This window comes from Hermetia illucens, chromosome 4 (assembly GCF_905115235.1).
Source record: "Hermetia illucens chromosome 4, iHerIll2.2.curated.20191125, whole genome shotgun sequence".
Taxonomy (NCBI): Eukaryota; Metazoa; Arthropoda; class Insecta; order Diptera; family Stratiomyidae; genus Hermetia; species Hermetia illucens.
Genome location: NC_051852.1, coordinates 107,484,605 through 107,503,754, shown reverse-complemented (window position 1 = coordinate 107,503,754; position 19,150 = coordinate 107,484,605). Strand labels below are relative to the sequence as shown.

At 44.0% G+C, this 19,150-nt stretch overlaps 1 protein-coding gene across 2 annotated transcripts in view; it reads right to left on the bottom strand.

Moving 5' to 3' along the window:
• Nucleotides 1-15,236, bottom strand: part of LOC119655207 (graves disease carrier protein homolog) — a 43,721-nt gene extending 28,485 nt beyond the window's left edge. For both annotated transcript variants that reach the window (XM_038060979.1, XM_038060980.1), the window contains exon 1: nucleotides 14,550-15,236. In XM_038060979.1, the coding sequence (XP_037916907.1) occupies nucleotides 14,550-14,613 (64 nt within the window). In that variant the 5' untranslated portion in view covers nucleotides 14,614-15,236. The remainder of the gene's footprint in view (nucleotides 1-14,549) is intronic.
• Nucleotides 15,237-19,150: the final 3,914 nt, after the last annotated feature.

Sequence of the window (19,150 nt, the reverse complement as noted above, 5' to 3'; positions counted from 1 at the left end):
TGCAACTGCTGTCCATATTCCAACAGTTTTTCCATCGCTTGCCGCAGAGAGAAAATCTGATCTGTTGCTGATTTGCCTGGAGTGAAGCCTCTTTGGTATGGGCCAATGATGTTCTGAGCGTATGGGGCTATCCGGCCTAGCAAGATAGCGGAGAATATCTTATAGATGGTACTCAGCAACGTGATACCTCTATAATTGCTGCACTGTGTGATATCTCCCTTTTTGTGTATGAGACAGATAATGCCTCGTTGCCAATCGTCAGGCATTGATTCGCTGTCCTATACCTTGAGCACAAGTTGATGAACCACTTGGTGTAACTGGTCGCCTCCATATTTAGCCAATTCGGCTGTAATTCCATCGGCTCCTGGCGACTTATGATTTTTTAGCCAATGAATTGCACGGACTGCTTCTCCTAAACTTGGTGGTGGCAGTATTTGTCCGTCGTCTTCAGTTGGCCAGACCTCCAACTCGCAGATGTTCTGGTTGTTCAGTAGCTCATCAAAGTACTCAACCCATCGCTCTAATATGCCCATTCTGTCAGAAATCAGATTTCCCTCTTTGTCTCGGCAGGATGAGCATCGAGGTGTATAAGACTTCATCCTGCTGACTTGTTGGTAAAACTTCCGCGCCTGGTGCGGTTGCTCCCTGTACTTTTCTAGTTCATAGACTTGTTGGTTCTCCCAGGCTTCCTTTTTCTGTCTGTGAAGTCGCTTCTCCGCTCGACGGAGTTCGTGATAAGTCTCTGCGCGTGCCCGCGTTCTTTGAGAATGCAACATTACTCGGTATGCAGCATTCTTCCGTTCCGTTGCTAGCTTACATTCATCGTCAAACCAGCCGTTTCGACTCCTTTTGTGGCTGGGGCCAAGTATGTTTGTGGCCGTATCCATGATAACGTTCTTCAGGTGATTGTGAAGATCATTTGTTGATGCTTCATCTCCAGGTCCTCTGTTGACTGCAGTTATTGCGGCATCCATTTCCCTCTTATAGGTGTCGCGGACGATTGTGTTGTGGATGGCTTCAGTGTTCACTCTCACCTGATTGTCAGAGGGGATTCTAGGTGGTATTGTTATTCGAGCTAGGACCACCAAAAATTTATCTTTTAATATTTTTTAATAATCCTAGTTTGCGTAGTTAAATCTGTACGTTAAAATGCCCTTTACTTTTTTCTCTAAGATGATCGCAGCGCCCTTTAGCGTGGCAGCAGAAAACAACCTTTTTTGGAGATGGGTGTATAAATTGCTTGGTATTTCAATAACAAACTATGTGATCGGGCTGGAAAAATTACTATGCACACTCAAGATACTAATAAATCTATGGTGAAAAATTCGTATTTGCATCTTTCTCCAGTTCTTCACAAAAAATTTCTAAAAAAAACCAAAAAACGGCCTCCACACGGGATGGCCCCCTTAACCACTTATATATTGTGTGGCACTAGTTTCCCTTTACTGTGAAGTATGACGAAATGTAGAAAACTAAGCACTCATTTTACTTGTATAGAACCGTCCGACCATGAAGCTATGAATAGAGAATTCACATAATAGCTGCGAATCCAGGTGAGCTTTTTGAAACTGCAATGAGTATTTATGCTTTCCTTCTACTGCAATTATTTTGAATAAGAAGTAATCGGTCACTAATATAGGGGATGGCTTTCTATACGTGAATTTTTTTTTCACCCTAAAAGAGTCAAGTATAATCCTTAAATAAGTACGAAATGTCTTCGATTTCACTTATTTTTTTTACAAACAAACTCTAGTGGATACAAAGACTCTTAAATTTACAATCTAGATCGCATCCATTGTTTCATAACAATTTTCATAAAAAGTACTTGTTTGCAATGAAACGACTCCAACAGGAGCTCTATATCGTTGCCATTCACCACCCCTACGTCAATCAGGATCATGTGTTATCCTCGCCGCTTTTAACAACATATCACTTCCCTCCAGGCCTTCCTGAAGAGTTTGCATCCTTCCTTAACCTCAACTATTTTCACTAATTCACACTATTGTCGGCCCCCCTTACTATTACCCTGCCGTGGTAGGTGGGCTTAGTGGAAACTGTCGAAACCAGCGAAATGTCAACACCCGCGGACTGATCAGAGTAGTGGAAGCAAAAACTCTCCAGACAAATCCATGAAAGCAACTACGTCCAGAAAGGAGAGACTAACCATATCCAGGAAAAGCTAACTGGAGCCCAGAGGTGAAAGAGGACTATCCAATAAGGCAGCGAAAGATGCAACCTATTCAATCATGTTGGTGATCCCATTGTTCATTGCAACGAAACGCCAAGTGAAAGGGCTAACAGCTTGGAAGATCGAGAAGCGAAACGCTAAGAAGTTAACACCCGATGAATCAACAACACCTGAGAGAAACAGATAAGTGTTAGTTCCTCTGGAGGTAGTCATGGTACTAGAAAAGAACCCGGAAGAAAAACTAAAGTCGAAAAAAGCAAGACGATGCGATGGGTTGTTCTCTCTCTCACGAATGGTTATTGGGATAAACAAATCTTATTTATATATTGAGATTAACAATCAGCTACATTCCGCGATACCACTCATTGCCCCGTGCGGTGCCACCATTCTGTGGGTTAGCAAGACTGAAGAGGTGACCCAAACCAAGAAGATGCTGATCTGAATGCCGAATCAAGACATCGTAAGAACTGCTCGCTAAGCTAGACACTCAAAATATAGGGATCAAAATCGGGGAATGCAATGTGATCAGTTCCAAGCGGGGGATTGTGTGATAAAGAAACCTTCAGCATAGTAAAGCTTCAACGGTGACAATCAGCCGACTTATCAAAATTGAAGATGTGAAGTGCTCTCCAGGAATCCTGAATAGTGAGCCGAAAGATATCGGAAACGTAAGGGGTAAGTATTCACCAAGTCCGAAATTCGAACAATACCACTAAATGGCTTTATTTCCAATAACTTAATGGCAACACCGATTAAGAAGTCAAATCAATGCGCGAGACTATTTGGTGGCACCCACTATTTTCCGTTGACGTGACTCGCATGTTACGTTATCCACGAAGGAATTGGCGGGCTTGGTCGACTACTGTGTGGTACACAGATATTTGTTGGTACTGACGCAAACGCACATCAATAGGCTTGAAGCAGTGTCAAGAGTAACAACCGTCACGAGAGGAACACTGAGCCAAGAAAGACGAAACTGATATTACCTTCTTTACCATTCGAATTGTTTCCAATGTGCTACGGACGTATCTAAAAAGCGCTCGCTTTCCGACCACCGATACACTCGGATTGAAACTGGTGAACCCATAATCCTGATATACTATACATCGCAACTCGCGTAATACAACCTGCTAATCGAGATGGGGACACCAAGATTTAAGATGAGCGGAAAGGCATTTGCTTGGATTGCGATAAAGCCAATAATCCAGAAAATGTATATCGAAACCCACGTAGCACAAACTGGGAACGCTACCAGCGAAATCTGTCAATCGAGATGTTGGGGGCAAGGAGGGTAATCAGAACCACATACGATATCCAGGGCGTGGGTGAACTAAATAGACCGCTCACCACCTCGTATGAGAGTAGCTCCAGACTGACAATGAAACGCTTGTACACAAAATGCAGCTGATGAAATTAAATCCTGGCAGACCAACAACAGAAGATCCGCCAACTATTTAATAGGGCAAAAGCGACAAGTCAGTCGGAGGAATATTAGCATACCCACTATAACGGAAAAACTGCCTAACACTTTCCCAGTATAATGAAGAGACTCGCATAAGAGATTCTATCAGGAAATGGAAAACTTCGAGAAGGAATGCACTTCCATAGAACTCTAACTAAAGATCTCGCTAATCCCGCTGGGACAGTGGAGATAACCGACAAAACATACCCAAAAACTGCAAGGGAAACCCTAGAAATTCTTCCACGAACTCACTCTCCTGATTCTCATATAAGAAAGAATAGTGAGACTCAGTTGGATAAAGCAATTCTGCACAAAAGGACGAGTAGAGTCGACTGTAAAGTCTCTAAGTCGATCGTGATAATGAATAACACGAAATGAACCATAAATTCATTTGAACCATATAAATCACCTAGAAAGCATAGATGGATTTCGCGCAGCGGGACCTCGTGGTAAAGAAACAAGGCTTGGAGCGTACAGATGAAGAGGATATGCACACCTGTGGAAAACAAACATAGCAGAATCACCAAAGTAATCACGCTCAATTCTGAAGATGGGTAGCACTTTTACGTCGCTCAGACGATGTTTGGACTCCCAAAGTCGGTTGAAACCACGATAATTGGGAAGGATTGGAATCACTGAAATGATAACTGTCTTCTTCTTCTTGTTCAGCTTTTGTTCCATTCAAAAACGGGGTCGACTCATCTTGATCGGTGCGCTATTTTACTCTGCCAAAGGCCTCATCTGGATGCAGTTGCAAGGCTTTCAAATAACCAGTCAGCGTATCAAGTCAACATTGTTTCGGCCGGCCTTTTACTCTTTTCCAATTATCTTCAATGTTTAGATCAATCTTGCTAGGTGAATTCTTGTTAGCGCGAATTACGTATCAATACCATGGAAGATGCCTCTCTCACATTTTTTCCACGATGGATGCAACCCCATATCGAACGCAGATATCCTCATTTCGGATGTAATCAAGGCCGGTGTTGAACAAGTTTGCTATGAGATCATCTGCATAAAGCAATGTATAGGGCGGTGGACGTTGAATGTACCGTGCCACAGTGTCCATAACAAGAACAAGGAAAAGTGGTAAAAGGGTGCTTCCTTGATGAACACGGATAGAAACACGAAGCAGCTTTGATATACCCACCTCACTTCACACTTTACTTTTCGAATCGTGGTAAAACAATTTAACTAAGCGCCCGAGTTCGTCTGGTACATGGTGAGACGCCTTCTCTAGATCCAGAAATTAAATATAAAGAGATCGATGCTTCCAACGGTGAGTAACCATCATCATCATCATCAACGGCGCAACAACCGGTATCCGGTCTAGGGCTGCCTTAATAAGGAACTCCAGACATCCCGGTTTTGCGCCGAGTTCCACCAATTCGATATCCCTAAAGGTTATCTGGCGTCCTGACCTACGCCATCGCTCCATCTTAGGCAGGGTCTGCCTCGTCTTCTTTTTCTACCATAGATATTGCTCTTATAGACATTCATACGAATTAAGTGTCCCGCCCACCGTAACCTATTGAGCCGGATTTTATCCACAACCTGACGGTCGTGGTATCGCTCATAGATTTCGTTGTTATGTAGGCTACGGAATCGTCCATCCTCATGTAGGGGGCCAAAAATTCTCCGGAGGATTCTTCTCTCGAACGCGGCCAAGAGTTCGTAATTCTTCTTGCTAAGAACCCAAGTCTCCGAGGAATACATGAGGAATGGCAAGATCATTGTCTTGTACAGTAAGAGCTTTGATCCTATGGGGAGACGTTCCGAGCGGAACAGTTTTTGTAAGCTGAAATAGGCTCTGTTGGCTGACAACAACCGTGCGCAGATTTCCTGAACGTAGCTGTTATCGGTTGTGATTTTGACCCTAGATAGGAGAAATTATCAACGGTCTCAAAGTTGTATTCTCCTATCCTTATTCTTCCTGTTTGACCAGTGCAGTTTGATGTTGTTGGTTGGTTGATTTTCGATGCTGACGTTGCCACCATATACTTTGCCTTGCCTTCATTGATGTGCAGCCCAAGATCTCGCGCCAATCACCGCCTGCTCGATCTGGATGAAGGCAGTTTGTACGCCTCGGGTGCTTCTTTCCATGATGTCGATATCGTCAACGTAGGCCAGTAGTTGCGACTTAAAGAGAATCGTACCTCTTGCGTAGTTGGGCGGACTTAAAGAGGATCGTACCTCTTGCGTTTACCTCAGCATCACGGATCACTTTCTCGAGGGCCAGGTTAAAGAGGACGCATAATAGGGCATCCCCTTGTCGTAGACCGTTGTTGATGTCGAATGGTCTTGAGAGTGATCCTGCTGTTTTTATCTGGCCTCGCACATTGGTCAGGGTCAGCCTAGTCAGTCTTATCAATTTCGTCGGGATACCGAATTCTCGCATGGCCATGTACAGTTTTACCCTGGCTATGCTTTCATAGGCGGCTTTAAAGTCGATTAATAGATGGTGCAACTGTTGTCCATATTCCAACAGTTTTTCCATCGCTTGCCGCACAGAGAAAATCTGATCTGTTGCTGAGTTGCCTGGAGCGAAGCCTCTTTGATATGAGCCAATGATGTTCTGGGCGTATGGGACTATCCGGCCTAGCAAGATAGTGCTTGTGGAAGTGGAGGATGAACAAATTCTTCCGTTAAAATTTGCTTACAATATTATCACCATCTATCCGTCGCTGGTCGTCGGCCGGTAATCAAAGAAGTGTTGGTGGTGTCGACTTTTGCCAAGTTGATGCAGATCTCTCTCTCTCTCTCTGGACGTCCCAAGTGTCTAATTTATCGTAAAGATCTTTGTAATGGAGAGCTCGGGTAACATTGAAATGATAACTATCAGAATAACTACATATTGTAGTTCACACACGTTATAACGACTTAAGGAACCTTTGTTCCCAGGAGAGTTTACAGAGAAAGGGCAAACGTGCTAAAACTCTTATTCTCAAGCGACATCAAAAGCCATCGGCTATAGTATGGAACAACATAGCCCAATCCTACACAAATCACCTCCATCTGACCATCCGCCCATGTTTCTAAAAAGTATTTCTCTCATGCATGTACGAATTAGTTCAAATTATCTGCTAAAAGCAAAAATAATGGTCACATGAAAATCTATAGGTTTTAAAAGTAAATATGAATGCTTGCCTCGATTGCGCAAATTATCTGCTAATCTCTGAAATTTAATTATTGCACGCTAATAACTGCTGACGATTACTTTGAAGTTAGCACAAAATTTGCACATTCGACTGAAATTCGTGACGAACGCTTTTGTAATCACAGAAACCTAGAGTTGACGATATTACACATGAGCCAGAGTTTTTATTACTAAGGGAGATAACTGCAATCTTAACCTGCGACAATTTCTTAAGACAAAAGCTGAGAGACTCAAGTTTGATTTCGACAACAGTCACTTGCATTAAACGTGACGCAAACTTCTCGTGATAAAGTAGCTGAGCTCAGTGTGAATTTGTTGCCAAGTTGGAAAACGTTACTGACCTAGCTCGTGCATAAGGCAAAAAAAATTGTTTTGATCATTTTTAGGCAACTTAGCCGCTTCAAAAGAAAAATATGTTTGGTTGAACTCAAAACTTTCCGTATCTTACTCAGGTTGAAATTCCTTCTACAGCATCGGAAAGAAGCTTGACTGCTTGGGAGATCATTCGAATAATGCTCTTGCGTCGAGAGCGCCTGTAATAAATGCTGATAATGTTAAATCCAAAGCATCAAATAGTTCGGCTACTCAACTGAAAGTGTTGACAAAGCTAGTATTGCAAATTTACAATGTTATAAGCTCCGGTTTCATGAATCAACATAAGCCACATTGTCACCTTTCTAATGTCATTTCAATATTCAAACAAAGACAGTCCCAACCCAAGTAACTTCTGTATGATTCGGACTAGGCTGACAAAAATTACTATAGTAGAGTGCAAATCACAGGAATGAAAACTTCTGATACAGAGGGTAAGGATGCTTCCTACGAGAAATTCATCAGTTATCTTGGGATAGAGGTTCCATTGTATGGCATAACCTGCCATGAAGTAGCCGCCCTTTCTCGATATGTAACCTACCCATTGCTACCTCCGCCTTCTGATCAAATCATTCACGAGCATCTAGCCCATAATGCCGCGAATTCCTTCGTTTGTTATTGCCTCCACAATGCAACGATGATACGAAGCAGTGATAGTCACTTTCCACGTACGAGTCCCATATAGCAGTACAGAGAGGACATTGGCGCAGAACAAATATCACTTGATGTTAGTGTTGAGATAGTCGCATTGTAAAATTTTGGACAAAACAGCAGAGGTGAGTTGAATACATTTAGCGCTGTTAATGCGTCGATCGACATCTAATTCGGTGCCACCTTCGGCAAAAACAACGCTACTTAGATATATACAAGAGTGTGATGACTTGTTTGACTGAGATCCTTGATTTTTTTAGTGCTTCAATTGCCTACCAACTTTTTCAAATCCAACGCCACTTGGCCAAGTCCATGACTCGGTGAGAGATCAAGCATATATCATCAGCGTAATTGAAATATTTAGGAAAAGATGCCATGATCCATTGAACCCCTTCACGTCCTCCAGCCGGCCAGAACTGCACCGATAACGAGAAGAAAAAGTATCGGTGACAAGACGTAATCCTGGCGGACTCCGCTGTGAAGTTCAAATTCCTTTGAGATTTTACCTGGATGCAACTCTTGCTAATAACAGTTTCTCCAGAATGTCCTTCCTGCATGAACCATTCCAGATAAACTCCTGTTCTCGATGTAAGAATCTGAACAGGCGACAATTGAGTAGTTTACGGCCACCTGTAAACTCTATACGGTTCGGTCTACAGTAACGACATCGTTGTCACTTGCCATGCCTTCTACTTCCCTTGCCACGGAATGGTGAAACTCATTCATTCATTCAACCTAAGCCTACCGCTGATCGCGATATGATCAGTCCAAGTAGATGATCATTGCGAATCGGTTGAAACCCAACTGACTTTCTGGCAAACTCTATATTACAGTGTCTCGCCGATGACGAGGCGGTGAAAGTTTCAGTAGGCTACAAACCTTTGACAGACTTAATAATCCTCGTCGTCGGGCAAGCTATGGAGGAATACTTGTGCGCTTCATCCCGCCACGAATATAATAGTTAAGAAGGCATAAAAGATCCCCTCAAAAGCTTAACCGACAGACAACAGGCTGGTTTCCCTTCTGGATCCTCGCCCGCTGACGAAATTAACGTCATATTGAAGAATCCAATTTACTTACATATTTTGTCTAAGATCATCAGGTAGTTCAGATACCCCAAAAGGAAGATGAAATTGAGATTATACCGCGCTCTTTGTGCTGCTATATAGGAATAACACATAGAAAGTGACCGCCACTGTTACTCCAAATACTCTGAGCCGACACTATCTTAAACAAAGAACTCGTCAGCCCACGAGCCAGGTACTCACTGTCTTATTCATTAGAAGACAGAAGAGAATAGGTCATACTTTATGAAAAAGTCGACAATCCAATTTCACAGACTGGTCCACAAAATGCACTAAAAGCACATGACACAAAAATGTAGATAAGGGATTAAAGCTTTTCGGGAAAAGATGGAGATAACATTTTTGATTTTTACTAAATGTCGGATCGAAGACGAAAGCAAGAGTGCTGAGACCTACTTGGTAAACCCTTTTCACCCAGAAAAGTGCAACAGCACCTAGAGCCATCACACATTTGCACTGTTCTGTTAAAAAACAACAACCCCACAACACATTGGCAACATATCTTTTGAAAGTAACAATGAACACTTTACTTAACTGTGGAAACTACAATAACTTTAATGTTAGAATTAGCAGCTGAAATCAATGGCGAAATCTTTTGCAACCACAAAAACCTGAAGATAACTGCGTCTTAAGCGGTGCTAATTTCATTAGACAGAAATTGGATTTTGAAAATAGCCGCTTACATTGAACGTGACGCAAACCTCTCGTGATAAGTTGGGAAGCATGCTGGCCTATTGACTCTTGTACGGTAGACAAAAAAGTGTTCCGATCTTTTTTGCTTTCTCGGAACACATTCACTTATAAACCATTCCATAATCTATGTTTCCTTGATATCAAAATTTGACTTTGCTAATTCCATGGAGCGTTCTGAACTAATGTAATCTGAAATCAACGATGGCTGCAGTAAATACTGCAAAATTCCATACCCAAAGCAAACTGACAAACTTGAAACAAGGAAGCCAAAAAAAATGGTGAGTAAAAATTGACAGATAACAGATATATTTTGCAGAATGTACAAAATTCTATAATCCAGCTACAGGTAACTATACCCTCTTCGGCAGGCCAACAACCTTTTCGTCCAGAATCTACAATCAAACCAGAAGAACTAATTCAAACAAGGTCGATCGACAGCGTCAATATGGAAGTACACAAACAAGAAAACAGCGATATGTGTCCTAAAGAAAACCATTTCAGCTTCGGCATTCGACCAAGAAAAGAAAGAGTTAATACTAAATTCAAGAACCAAATCTTTCCCCTCTGATTGTATCTAACCACCAACTAAAACAGGCGAAAATGCCGGCAATTACTGAGTGCAATGGAAATGCACTATCATTTCTGAAACATTCTCAAAGAGAAAGGCTTTAAAGCGCAATTAAAGCCTACTAAGCCAAGACCACACCAAAGTAATTTCTCTCATGCACAAGCACCCCATCAGCCTTAAGGGCTCAAATCCTCATTATTACATATATCCACATAGAAATTGTCCCTACGGACCCTCCTTCCGATGGAACACCCCCAAATGAAATTACATTCAGTTGCTAATTATTTGGCAAAAAAAAGGCTTTCCAAAAAGAGAATCCTTCGCTCCCAATGAAGTCCCAATTGCAGTTCTTCATTGTCACTTTCGAGCCGTCTTAAGAGCTTAACGTGGCCTGCAGAGTGAAGTATATCCATCACTAGAAGATCACTTTTAACAGACGCAGAAGCTTTGATTGCAAAAAGGCATTTTCGTTAGGAATGTGCAAGCCCAACAGCAAAAGCACCACATCGATGCAATTCAAACGGGACATCCCACTAGCTTCCTAAAATTGCGCCCAACCCGTCGCAGTCTTTCCTTCGATGTGCAGCGACAATTCGATATTATTAAACTTATTATACAATTGAATTGAATTGAATATGAATGTGTTATATTCGACTCTGCATCTCTGGTCACACACTCCCTATGTATCACTTCCTAAATGTTAGCTGATTCTCTGAAAACAAACTCCTACGTTTCGGTCGAGTGACCCCGTCTTCCAATTTTAGAAACCTGGCTGCGTGTAACTTACGTTTTTCACTGAGTCTTCCTATTTTTTTACGCGTCGAACGTCACCAGGTTCTTCGTCGCGCTGTGGTTGGTGGTCATAGCAGGATATTTATTTTATTTATATAGGCTACTATCTGGGATGACTTATGCAGTGGCATATCGCTTAGATCTACTGGCATTTTTCGGATTATAAACCCCAGACTGATTTACTTGCGCGCTAGATTGGCCCAGGGTCATTCTAATAATTCAAATTAGTTTCGCGGGAATCTGCCTACCTCATCTTTGCTGCCGACTTCAAATCGGTTTTTTCGATTATTGAAATAACCGTCGAAGGTTTCGTTTCCGTAAACACCCATAGGCTCACCACCTTTCCCCCTGAGAAACCTTCGTTAAAACGGGTCGGATCACAATTGTATACATTACAAGAGCCATCCTCAGCCGAAGACATTATTTCTTAGGTCTTCTTGATCACACACATTGGAGTAAAATGGATTTTTACTTTGGCCGCAGGAAGTGGAATTCGAATACCCTTATATTAATAATAATAATAATCGTTGGCGCAACCAATCGGATCACTTCATTCAAGACGGCAACGGTACACCACAGGATTACAGTACCCTATAGGAGTCAACGTGGTCAGCATTGCGTGCACCCGAGATTATTACCCTGATTTGACTCACGTACTCATTCACAGCTGAATCGACTGGTATCCGACGTCAAATCACGGTACAAATTTCACTGCCACCAATGGGATTTGAACCGTACGACAGCCTTTTGCTCTAACCACTCAGCTGTTCGGGCATTAAATAAAATAAATAACATTTGCTCCGTTTTGGTTGAATTTATGCTGAGTCCGAACCTTGCAGCAGACACGCACACATTTCCCATCGTATACTCTATGTTTTTACTCATAACGATGTTTCCCTTCAACAATATCACCAAGTCATCGGCCTACAAGACTACCTTCGCCCCGCTCCTGTCCAACATCCGCACAATTACATCCACCACTATGAACTAGAGCATCGGAGAGATGACACCATCCAAGTGTTCCAGATGACATCAGGTCCATTGTGTAAGATATCCCTGCAAATCTAGTCTCGCCAAAGCCTTCTCGATGGGTTTGATATTCGTGAGCCTAGTGATTTATATGCTGAGGAGCTGTTTGTAGGTCCGGACACAAAAAGGCATACGCGCTCTTACTGTAGAGGATGCGTGCTCTAGCCCCGCCCCCGTTAAGTGTCTCTTCTTCTCTGAACCAGGTCTGGCGAGAGGGTGGGGGGAAGGGAGGACTGCCTTGGCGCCGAAGTTCTCTAGAAGACTCGTAATAAACATTTCATTTGAAGTCTACCCAAACTGAATACACTTACTTCCAGGGCATGTCTGGTATCTGCGCTACCCTCAATCTGGTCTGCTTACGGCAACCCACTGATTTTCATCCCCTCCAAACGCTCGTCGGCGGCATTGACTAGGTCTAAATAATGAGTTGGGGAAAAAGAAATGTCGTATTTTGTCAATATATGGCGACACTTAAACATATCTTGTGTTGTACTTATCGCATCGGGTCATATTATACGGCGATTTGAAGACAACAATCTGTGCTACAAGTGTCTCTGTGACAGTGTTGTGTTTCAGTCTCAAGTTATAGCGCATCAAGTCCACCAAGCGAGAAATTCGTCATATTTCACGTTTTTACTTCCTGAGAGGTAAAAATGCAACGAAGGCGGCCGAAAAAATTTGTGAAGTTTATGGGCCCGATACTGTAACGATTCGCACAGCACAGCGTTGGTTCGATCGATTTCGTTCTGGTGTAGTGGATGTCGAAGGTACACCCCGTACTGGTAGGCCAATCGCCGTATAAACCGATAAAATCGTCGAAATCATCCAAGCAGACTGACATGTGAGCGTTCGCTCGATTGGCCAGGAACTAGGTATAGACCATAAAACCGTTTGGAACCATTTGCAGGAGATTGGATTCCAAAAAAAGCTGGATGTTTGGGTGTCACACGAGTTGACGCAAAAAAATCTCTTGGACCGAATCAACGCCTCCGATGCACTGCTGAAACGGAACGAATTCGACCCATTTTTGAAGCGGTGACTGGTGATGAAAAGTGGATTACGTACAACCTCAAGCGAAAAAGATCGTAATCGAAGCGCGGCGAGCCGGCCTAAACCATTGCCAAGCCCGGATTGACGGCCAGGAAGGTTTTGCTGTTTACTTGGTGGGATTAGAAGGGAATCATCCACTATGAGCTGCTCAACTATGGCGAGACAATCAATTTGGTCCTCTACTGTGAGCAACCCGACCGTTTGATTGACCAGAAGCGGCCAGAATTGGTCAATAGGAATGGCGATGTGTTCCACCAGGACAACGCTCGGCCTCACACATCTTTGACGACCCGCTAGAAGCTACGGGAGCTCGGATGGGATGTCCTACTGCACCCACCGTATAGTCCGGACCTGGCACCAAGTGGGTACCATCTCTTCCGGTCCATGCAAAACGCTCTTGATGCTACTAAGTTGGCCTCAAAAGAAGTCTGCGAAAACTGGCTGCCTAAGTTTTTTGAAAAAAAGGAGGAGGGGTGGGGGGTCGGTAATGAAGTTGCTTTCTAAATGGCAACAAGTTTGCGAACAAAACGATGCATATTTGACTTAAATCGGATAATTCTAAGTATGTTAAATAAAGTGTCAAATTTCGATCACAAAACCCCAACTTTTTCCCCAACCCAATACTTTACGTTTCTTGTTCGAAGCAAGTATCTTCAAACCTCCCCCATTTCCACGAAGCAAGCTGGCCGATCGTCTGTGAATCTAATTCCTTCCACGCAGTCGTTCAAGAAGATCCTGAAGTTTTCCCGGAAATGTACTTGAAGCTCAAATTGAAGAGCACGATATTCAGCAGATCAAAGCCCATCAAATCATTAGAAGCTAAACTAAGTGAATTCCTAAAATGCAGCCCCAATTGAGCTCTACCCAATAAGGCTCGTGGTGCATTAAGTAGAATCTACTCTTCCCTCCCCAAGAAAGTAGGTCTTAACACCACCAAGCCATCCAGAGATGCAAATGAAAGGTCCAAATTAAAGGATCCCGCAGTCTGAACCACAATCATGACTAATTGTTTATGTCGAGCGGTGAACTAACCAAAGCCCCATCAGGAGGCCAAAGACCGACATTGGACTGTTGTGCAAATTAAAACCAGCACTGACCACATCCATTCCAACTGTCCAGCCTGCCTGGCGGTTACACAACGCCTATTACCGCAACCGTCCATCGTTAGCGGACGTTCCTTTTCACTCGTCACCATTTGCTGGCTGGCGTGAAATAAAATACTTTTTCCATGGCTCATAGCGAGCACCGCGGTCAGTAGCACGCAATCCGAACTTTCACTTTGGCTTTTTCAGTTCGCAGCCAGCATTTTTGTTTGCTCAATTGAGAAGCAATCGAACTCGCCACCTCTTGGCTCGGATTGCGATTTTGAGCGCAACCCATGAACTTCCATCGTGGACAACTAAATTCGAATGATTCGCCAGAATTAGATAAGAAAGTGCACTTACATCAAAACACTCAACAGAAGATAATCTTATCTAAAAATAAACCCGCTCACGTGTACCTACCTCCGGCCAATAAATTTTTGAGCACGAACTCGTAGTTTGCGGCGATATCTGCCTTCAGAGCCATTTCGATGGAATTTCTCTGATTATTTGTGCGAAGAAATCCGGAATTTCTCAATCGGCTGATTTTAAATTTCACAAGTTACGTCACGAGCTTGGCGCTTATCGGGGACCGGGGCAATCCGCGAACCGTTGTTTACTTAGCTTATGCTGCGGATTCACGCAACCAAGTTGTGGGAGCCAAATAAAGATTTATTTCGTTCACGAGTCGATGGATGATTTGGGGATTTTCCGCGTGAATATTTTGGAGGGAAATCCGGTTGGAGAATTGCGTCAGCGGGGAGAAAGACGATTCACGGGAAAGGTTTAATTGTCCAGGATTTCTGGCGATCAGGAAGGGTCGTCGATTTGTTTACTATTTCTCGGCGCGACTAAAATCACCTCGACCGCCCGTTGTCACTTGCTTTGCTTTTCACACTGAATAATTTGACTTTTGCCTCAGCAATGCCGCGGGACATTTTCATTTAATCAAACAAATGTACACAAAGTGCGGCTCGGAATTTCACACCAACTTCAACCGGTTTGGATTCGGAAAAGACTCGCGATAATCGCACATTCGCAATGCACTGGAACTCGGAGCAAGCGGCCAGAACGCGACCACCTCGGACAGCTGACTTGACAATTCTGCGGAGCAAATGTCGCAGTCCCAGGAATTTTCTCTCAACGTCTCTCTTTCGCTGCAGGTGCATTCGTCGCCAATTCACAATAGTTGGGAATGTGTGGAATGAATGAAACGCTTGAGATTTATTTCTAGTATTTGATAGTCATTTTGTAAGGTTTTGTGTAAACACAAAACCTTATTAAAATCGGTTTACTGTCTGTCTGTCTGTCTGTCTGTCTGTCTTTTTTTTTTTTTTTTCGGCGTTGGTTTGGTGGAAAGGTTCAAAACCTACTGCTGGCTCCTGCCACGCAGTTATGTGAGACTTCTACTCACTAAAACCACCTCCTTCTCATTCCACTCTCCCCACGGAACTCCTATCAAGTATTGCATCGCGGGGCTGGATCAGCTTTTAACTAACTGCGGCTCATTATGGTTCTTTCCCTTCCTTGTTTTCGTCGTAGTTCTTCCTGCCTAAGCTGTTGGTGAATAGCTTGCAGTTCCCTTACAACCTGGTTCCAGGCATCCGTTGACTCCAGCATAAACTCCACAATGTTTTCGGGTGTTAAACGCCTGTCTGCGACCGCTTCCATTCTTGTTCGGTGCGCGGTGAACCTGGGGCAATCAAATATGACATGCTCCGCATTCTCAGTCACGTTACCACATCTTGGGCAGCATGGTGATTCGTCGTGACCAAATCGATGTAAATAAGCACGATAACCTCCATGTCCACTCAAGAATTGCGTTAACTCGTAGCTTAATTCCCCATGGTTTCGTTCAAACCATCTCCGAATATCCGGAATGATGCGGTATGTCCAACGACCAGTTTGGGACTCGTCCCATCGCTGTTGCCACCGTTCGATAGATTCCCACCGTGCCAGCTGCCGTCGAAATGCGCCAGACTCTCCAGCTGCATACGTTTTGTCGTAGAGTCGCCGACTTTCCTTCGCCAAAATATCTATGGGGAGCATCCCTGCTAGTACATATGCCGCTTCTCCTGATGTTGTCCGATATGCACTGCATACCCGGAGTGCACTTAACCGATACGCCATTCCCAATTTTCGGCAGTTCACTTTGTTATTCAGAGCAGTTGCCCAAACTGGAGCTGCGTAGAGTAGCACGGAGCTGACTACTCTGGAGAGCAGAAGACGTCGACTTTGTCTTGGCCCACCGATGTTCGGTAGTATCCTCGAGATCGTTGTAGCGATGGAAGACGCTTTAGTTGCGGCGTACTCAATGTGTCTTTTGAAGTTGAGTCTTCTGTCAATAATTACTCCCAAGTATTTGAGCGATGGTTGGGAGTAAATTGTTTTACCGCCAACTTTGATTTTCACAGTTGTGTTCTTTCTTCTCTTGCTAATGAGAACTACTTCTGTTTTATGCTCGGCAAGTGAAAGGCCAGAATTTCTCAACCAGGAATTGATCTCCCATATCGCTTCATTTGCATAGATCTCGATCTCGTCTTGGTGCTTTGCGACCACCGTTATTCCGATATCATCGGCGAAGCCAATAGTTGTCACGTTGTCCGGTAGGCGTAGCGTCAACACTCCATCGTACATAACTAGCCACAGCAAGGGACCCAGGACAGAACCCTGTGGCACTCCGCAAGTTGTCGGGAATATTTTTAGCCCATCGTCCGAGTCGCAGTAAAGTCTTCTCCCAAGGAGAAATTCGACCACAATGCGTATAATGTACTTCGGGGCTTGTATCTTTTCTTTGCACTATTGGACGCATTTTTTACGTCGAGGGTTATTACTGCACAGCATTTTCCTTCTTCTATTGCAGCCTGAGCCAAGCCAGTCAGCATGCTGATTGCGTCGACAGTTGATTTTGCCTTACGAAATCCGAATTGTTTGTCGGAAAGGCCTCCTTCCTTTTCCGCAACAGAGAGCAGTCTGTTATATATTACCCGTTCAAATAGTTTGCCAATGGTATTGACCAGACATATCGGCCTATATGAGGAGGGGTCACCCAATGGTTTACCTGCCTTCGGAATGAGTATTAGCTTTTGTACCTTCCATTGCTCGGGGAATTCTCCTTCCCTAAGGCATGCCGTGAAAACTTGGGCAAACATACCTGGTGCTGTCCTGGCGGCTACCTTCAGGGCAATGTTAGGGATTCCATCCGGTCCTGGAGTCTTTTTTTCAATCAATCTTTTTGCTGCGTCTAGAACCTCCTCATTTTCCACTATCGGAACTTCGTCGGGATTTAACTGTACTGCAGGCAGACTTGTACCATTCAGATCCACTGGGAATAGAGTGTTCACTATATTCTGCAACAAGTCTGGGCAAGTAATCGGTGGGGGGCGCTCGCCTTTTAGTGATGACATCACCGACCTATATGCGCCACCCCATGGGTCGGAATCAGCTTCAGTACACATCTGCTTGAAATGTTCGGATTTGCTCCTTGCGATAGCTACTTGCAATTTTTTCCTCGCATTTTTATATTGCACGTGTAGCTCCTCGAACTCAGGTCGGTTTCTTCTGCGCTGGGAGCGTCTCCTAGCTTTGAGACACTTTTTCCGGCATTCCTCAATTTCGGAATTCCACCAAAAATTAGGATTTTGTCTTCGGAAAGTGCTACGTCGAGGCATAGCGGCATCGCATGCCCGCTGCAATTTTTCCACGACCTGTGAAACTTTGTTTTGCGCGCTTCCCGATAGCAATGTATCTTCCAGAAGTACCTCCTTGAACATTTCTGCGTCGAATTTCTTAGCTACCCAGCTCATCGTTATTCGTGTTAATGGCTTCAAATTATTCCTTTGCGAGGTTTGAAAAATGATAGCCTGATGATCGCTGTGTGTGTACTCCTCGCTGACACGCCACTCCAAGTCTCTGATTAAGGTATCACTGACGAAGGTGAGGTCTACCACCGATTGCAATTCTCCCCTCCGGAATGTGTTGGCTCCCCCAGAGTTGGCAAGTACCACGTTCAAGCGCGAGAATGTCTCCAGCAATATTCGTCCTCTTGCGTTGGTTTCTCTGCTACCCCATTCTTCTGCCCATGCGTTGAAGTCGCCGGCTATTACTTTGGGGTTGTAGCGACTTGCATTGAAGGATAGTTTCTCCAGCAATGACGTGAATTCCTCTAATGTGAGGCTCGGTGCTGCGTAACAGCTATAGATATATATCCCTCCAATCTTGGCACGGGTGAACCCGTCTTCTGGATGTCTTTTCGCATTTACTATAGCTTGGCTTCCGCAGCTCCATATCGCCGCCTTACTGGTTTTGTCTGCTATCCATACTCCGCTATGCAGATTTTCGTATTGTCAGATACAATCGCAACGTCGACGTTGTTCTCGAATACGCTTTGGGAAAGTAGGTCTTGGGCCGCTCGACAGTGATTCAGATTGAGTTGCATAAACTTCATTTGGCTTTATTTATGAACGCCTTTCTGAACACTGGGCATTTACTGCTTCCTGCAATGTGGGAGCTGTCATTACTTTTTGCTTCCACACAGAATACGCACTTGGGCATTCCGTTGCAGTCCTTTGCCAAATGGCCTTGTTCTCCACATTTGCGGCACAGATTTGATCTGTCTTGGGAGCTAGTGCAAGCTTTCGCTATATGACCAACCTGCCAGCACTTATAGCATTTATGTACTGGGCTCTGTTCCCGTAACCGACAGACCACCCATCCAATACGTACTTTGCCCACTGCAATCGCCTTTTTCGCTGCTTCAATAGGAAGACTTATCGACGCTATCTGCGTGTCACCGTACGCTTTTCTAAGTCGTAGCACATTAGACTCGCTCACTGATTGTAATCCCAATTGGGTTTGCAAGGCCTCGCAGATCTCAGATTTTGTGGTGACTTCATCCAAATCCTTGCATTCGATCACCACCGAATCCTTACTCATTTTGACCGCCGCAGCCTCACCTAGTGATGCTTCAATTTTCTTCCGTAGGTTTTCGCCTCCGTCATCACCGGTTTTAAGTTCGAACAACA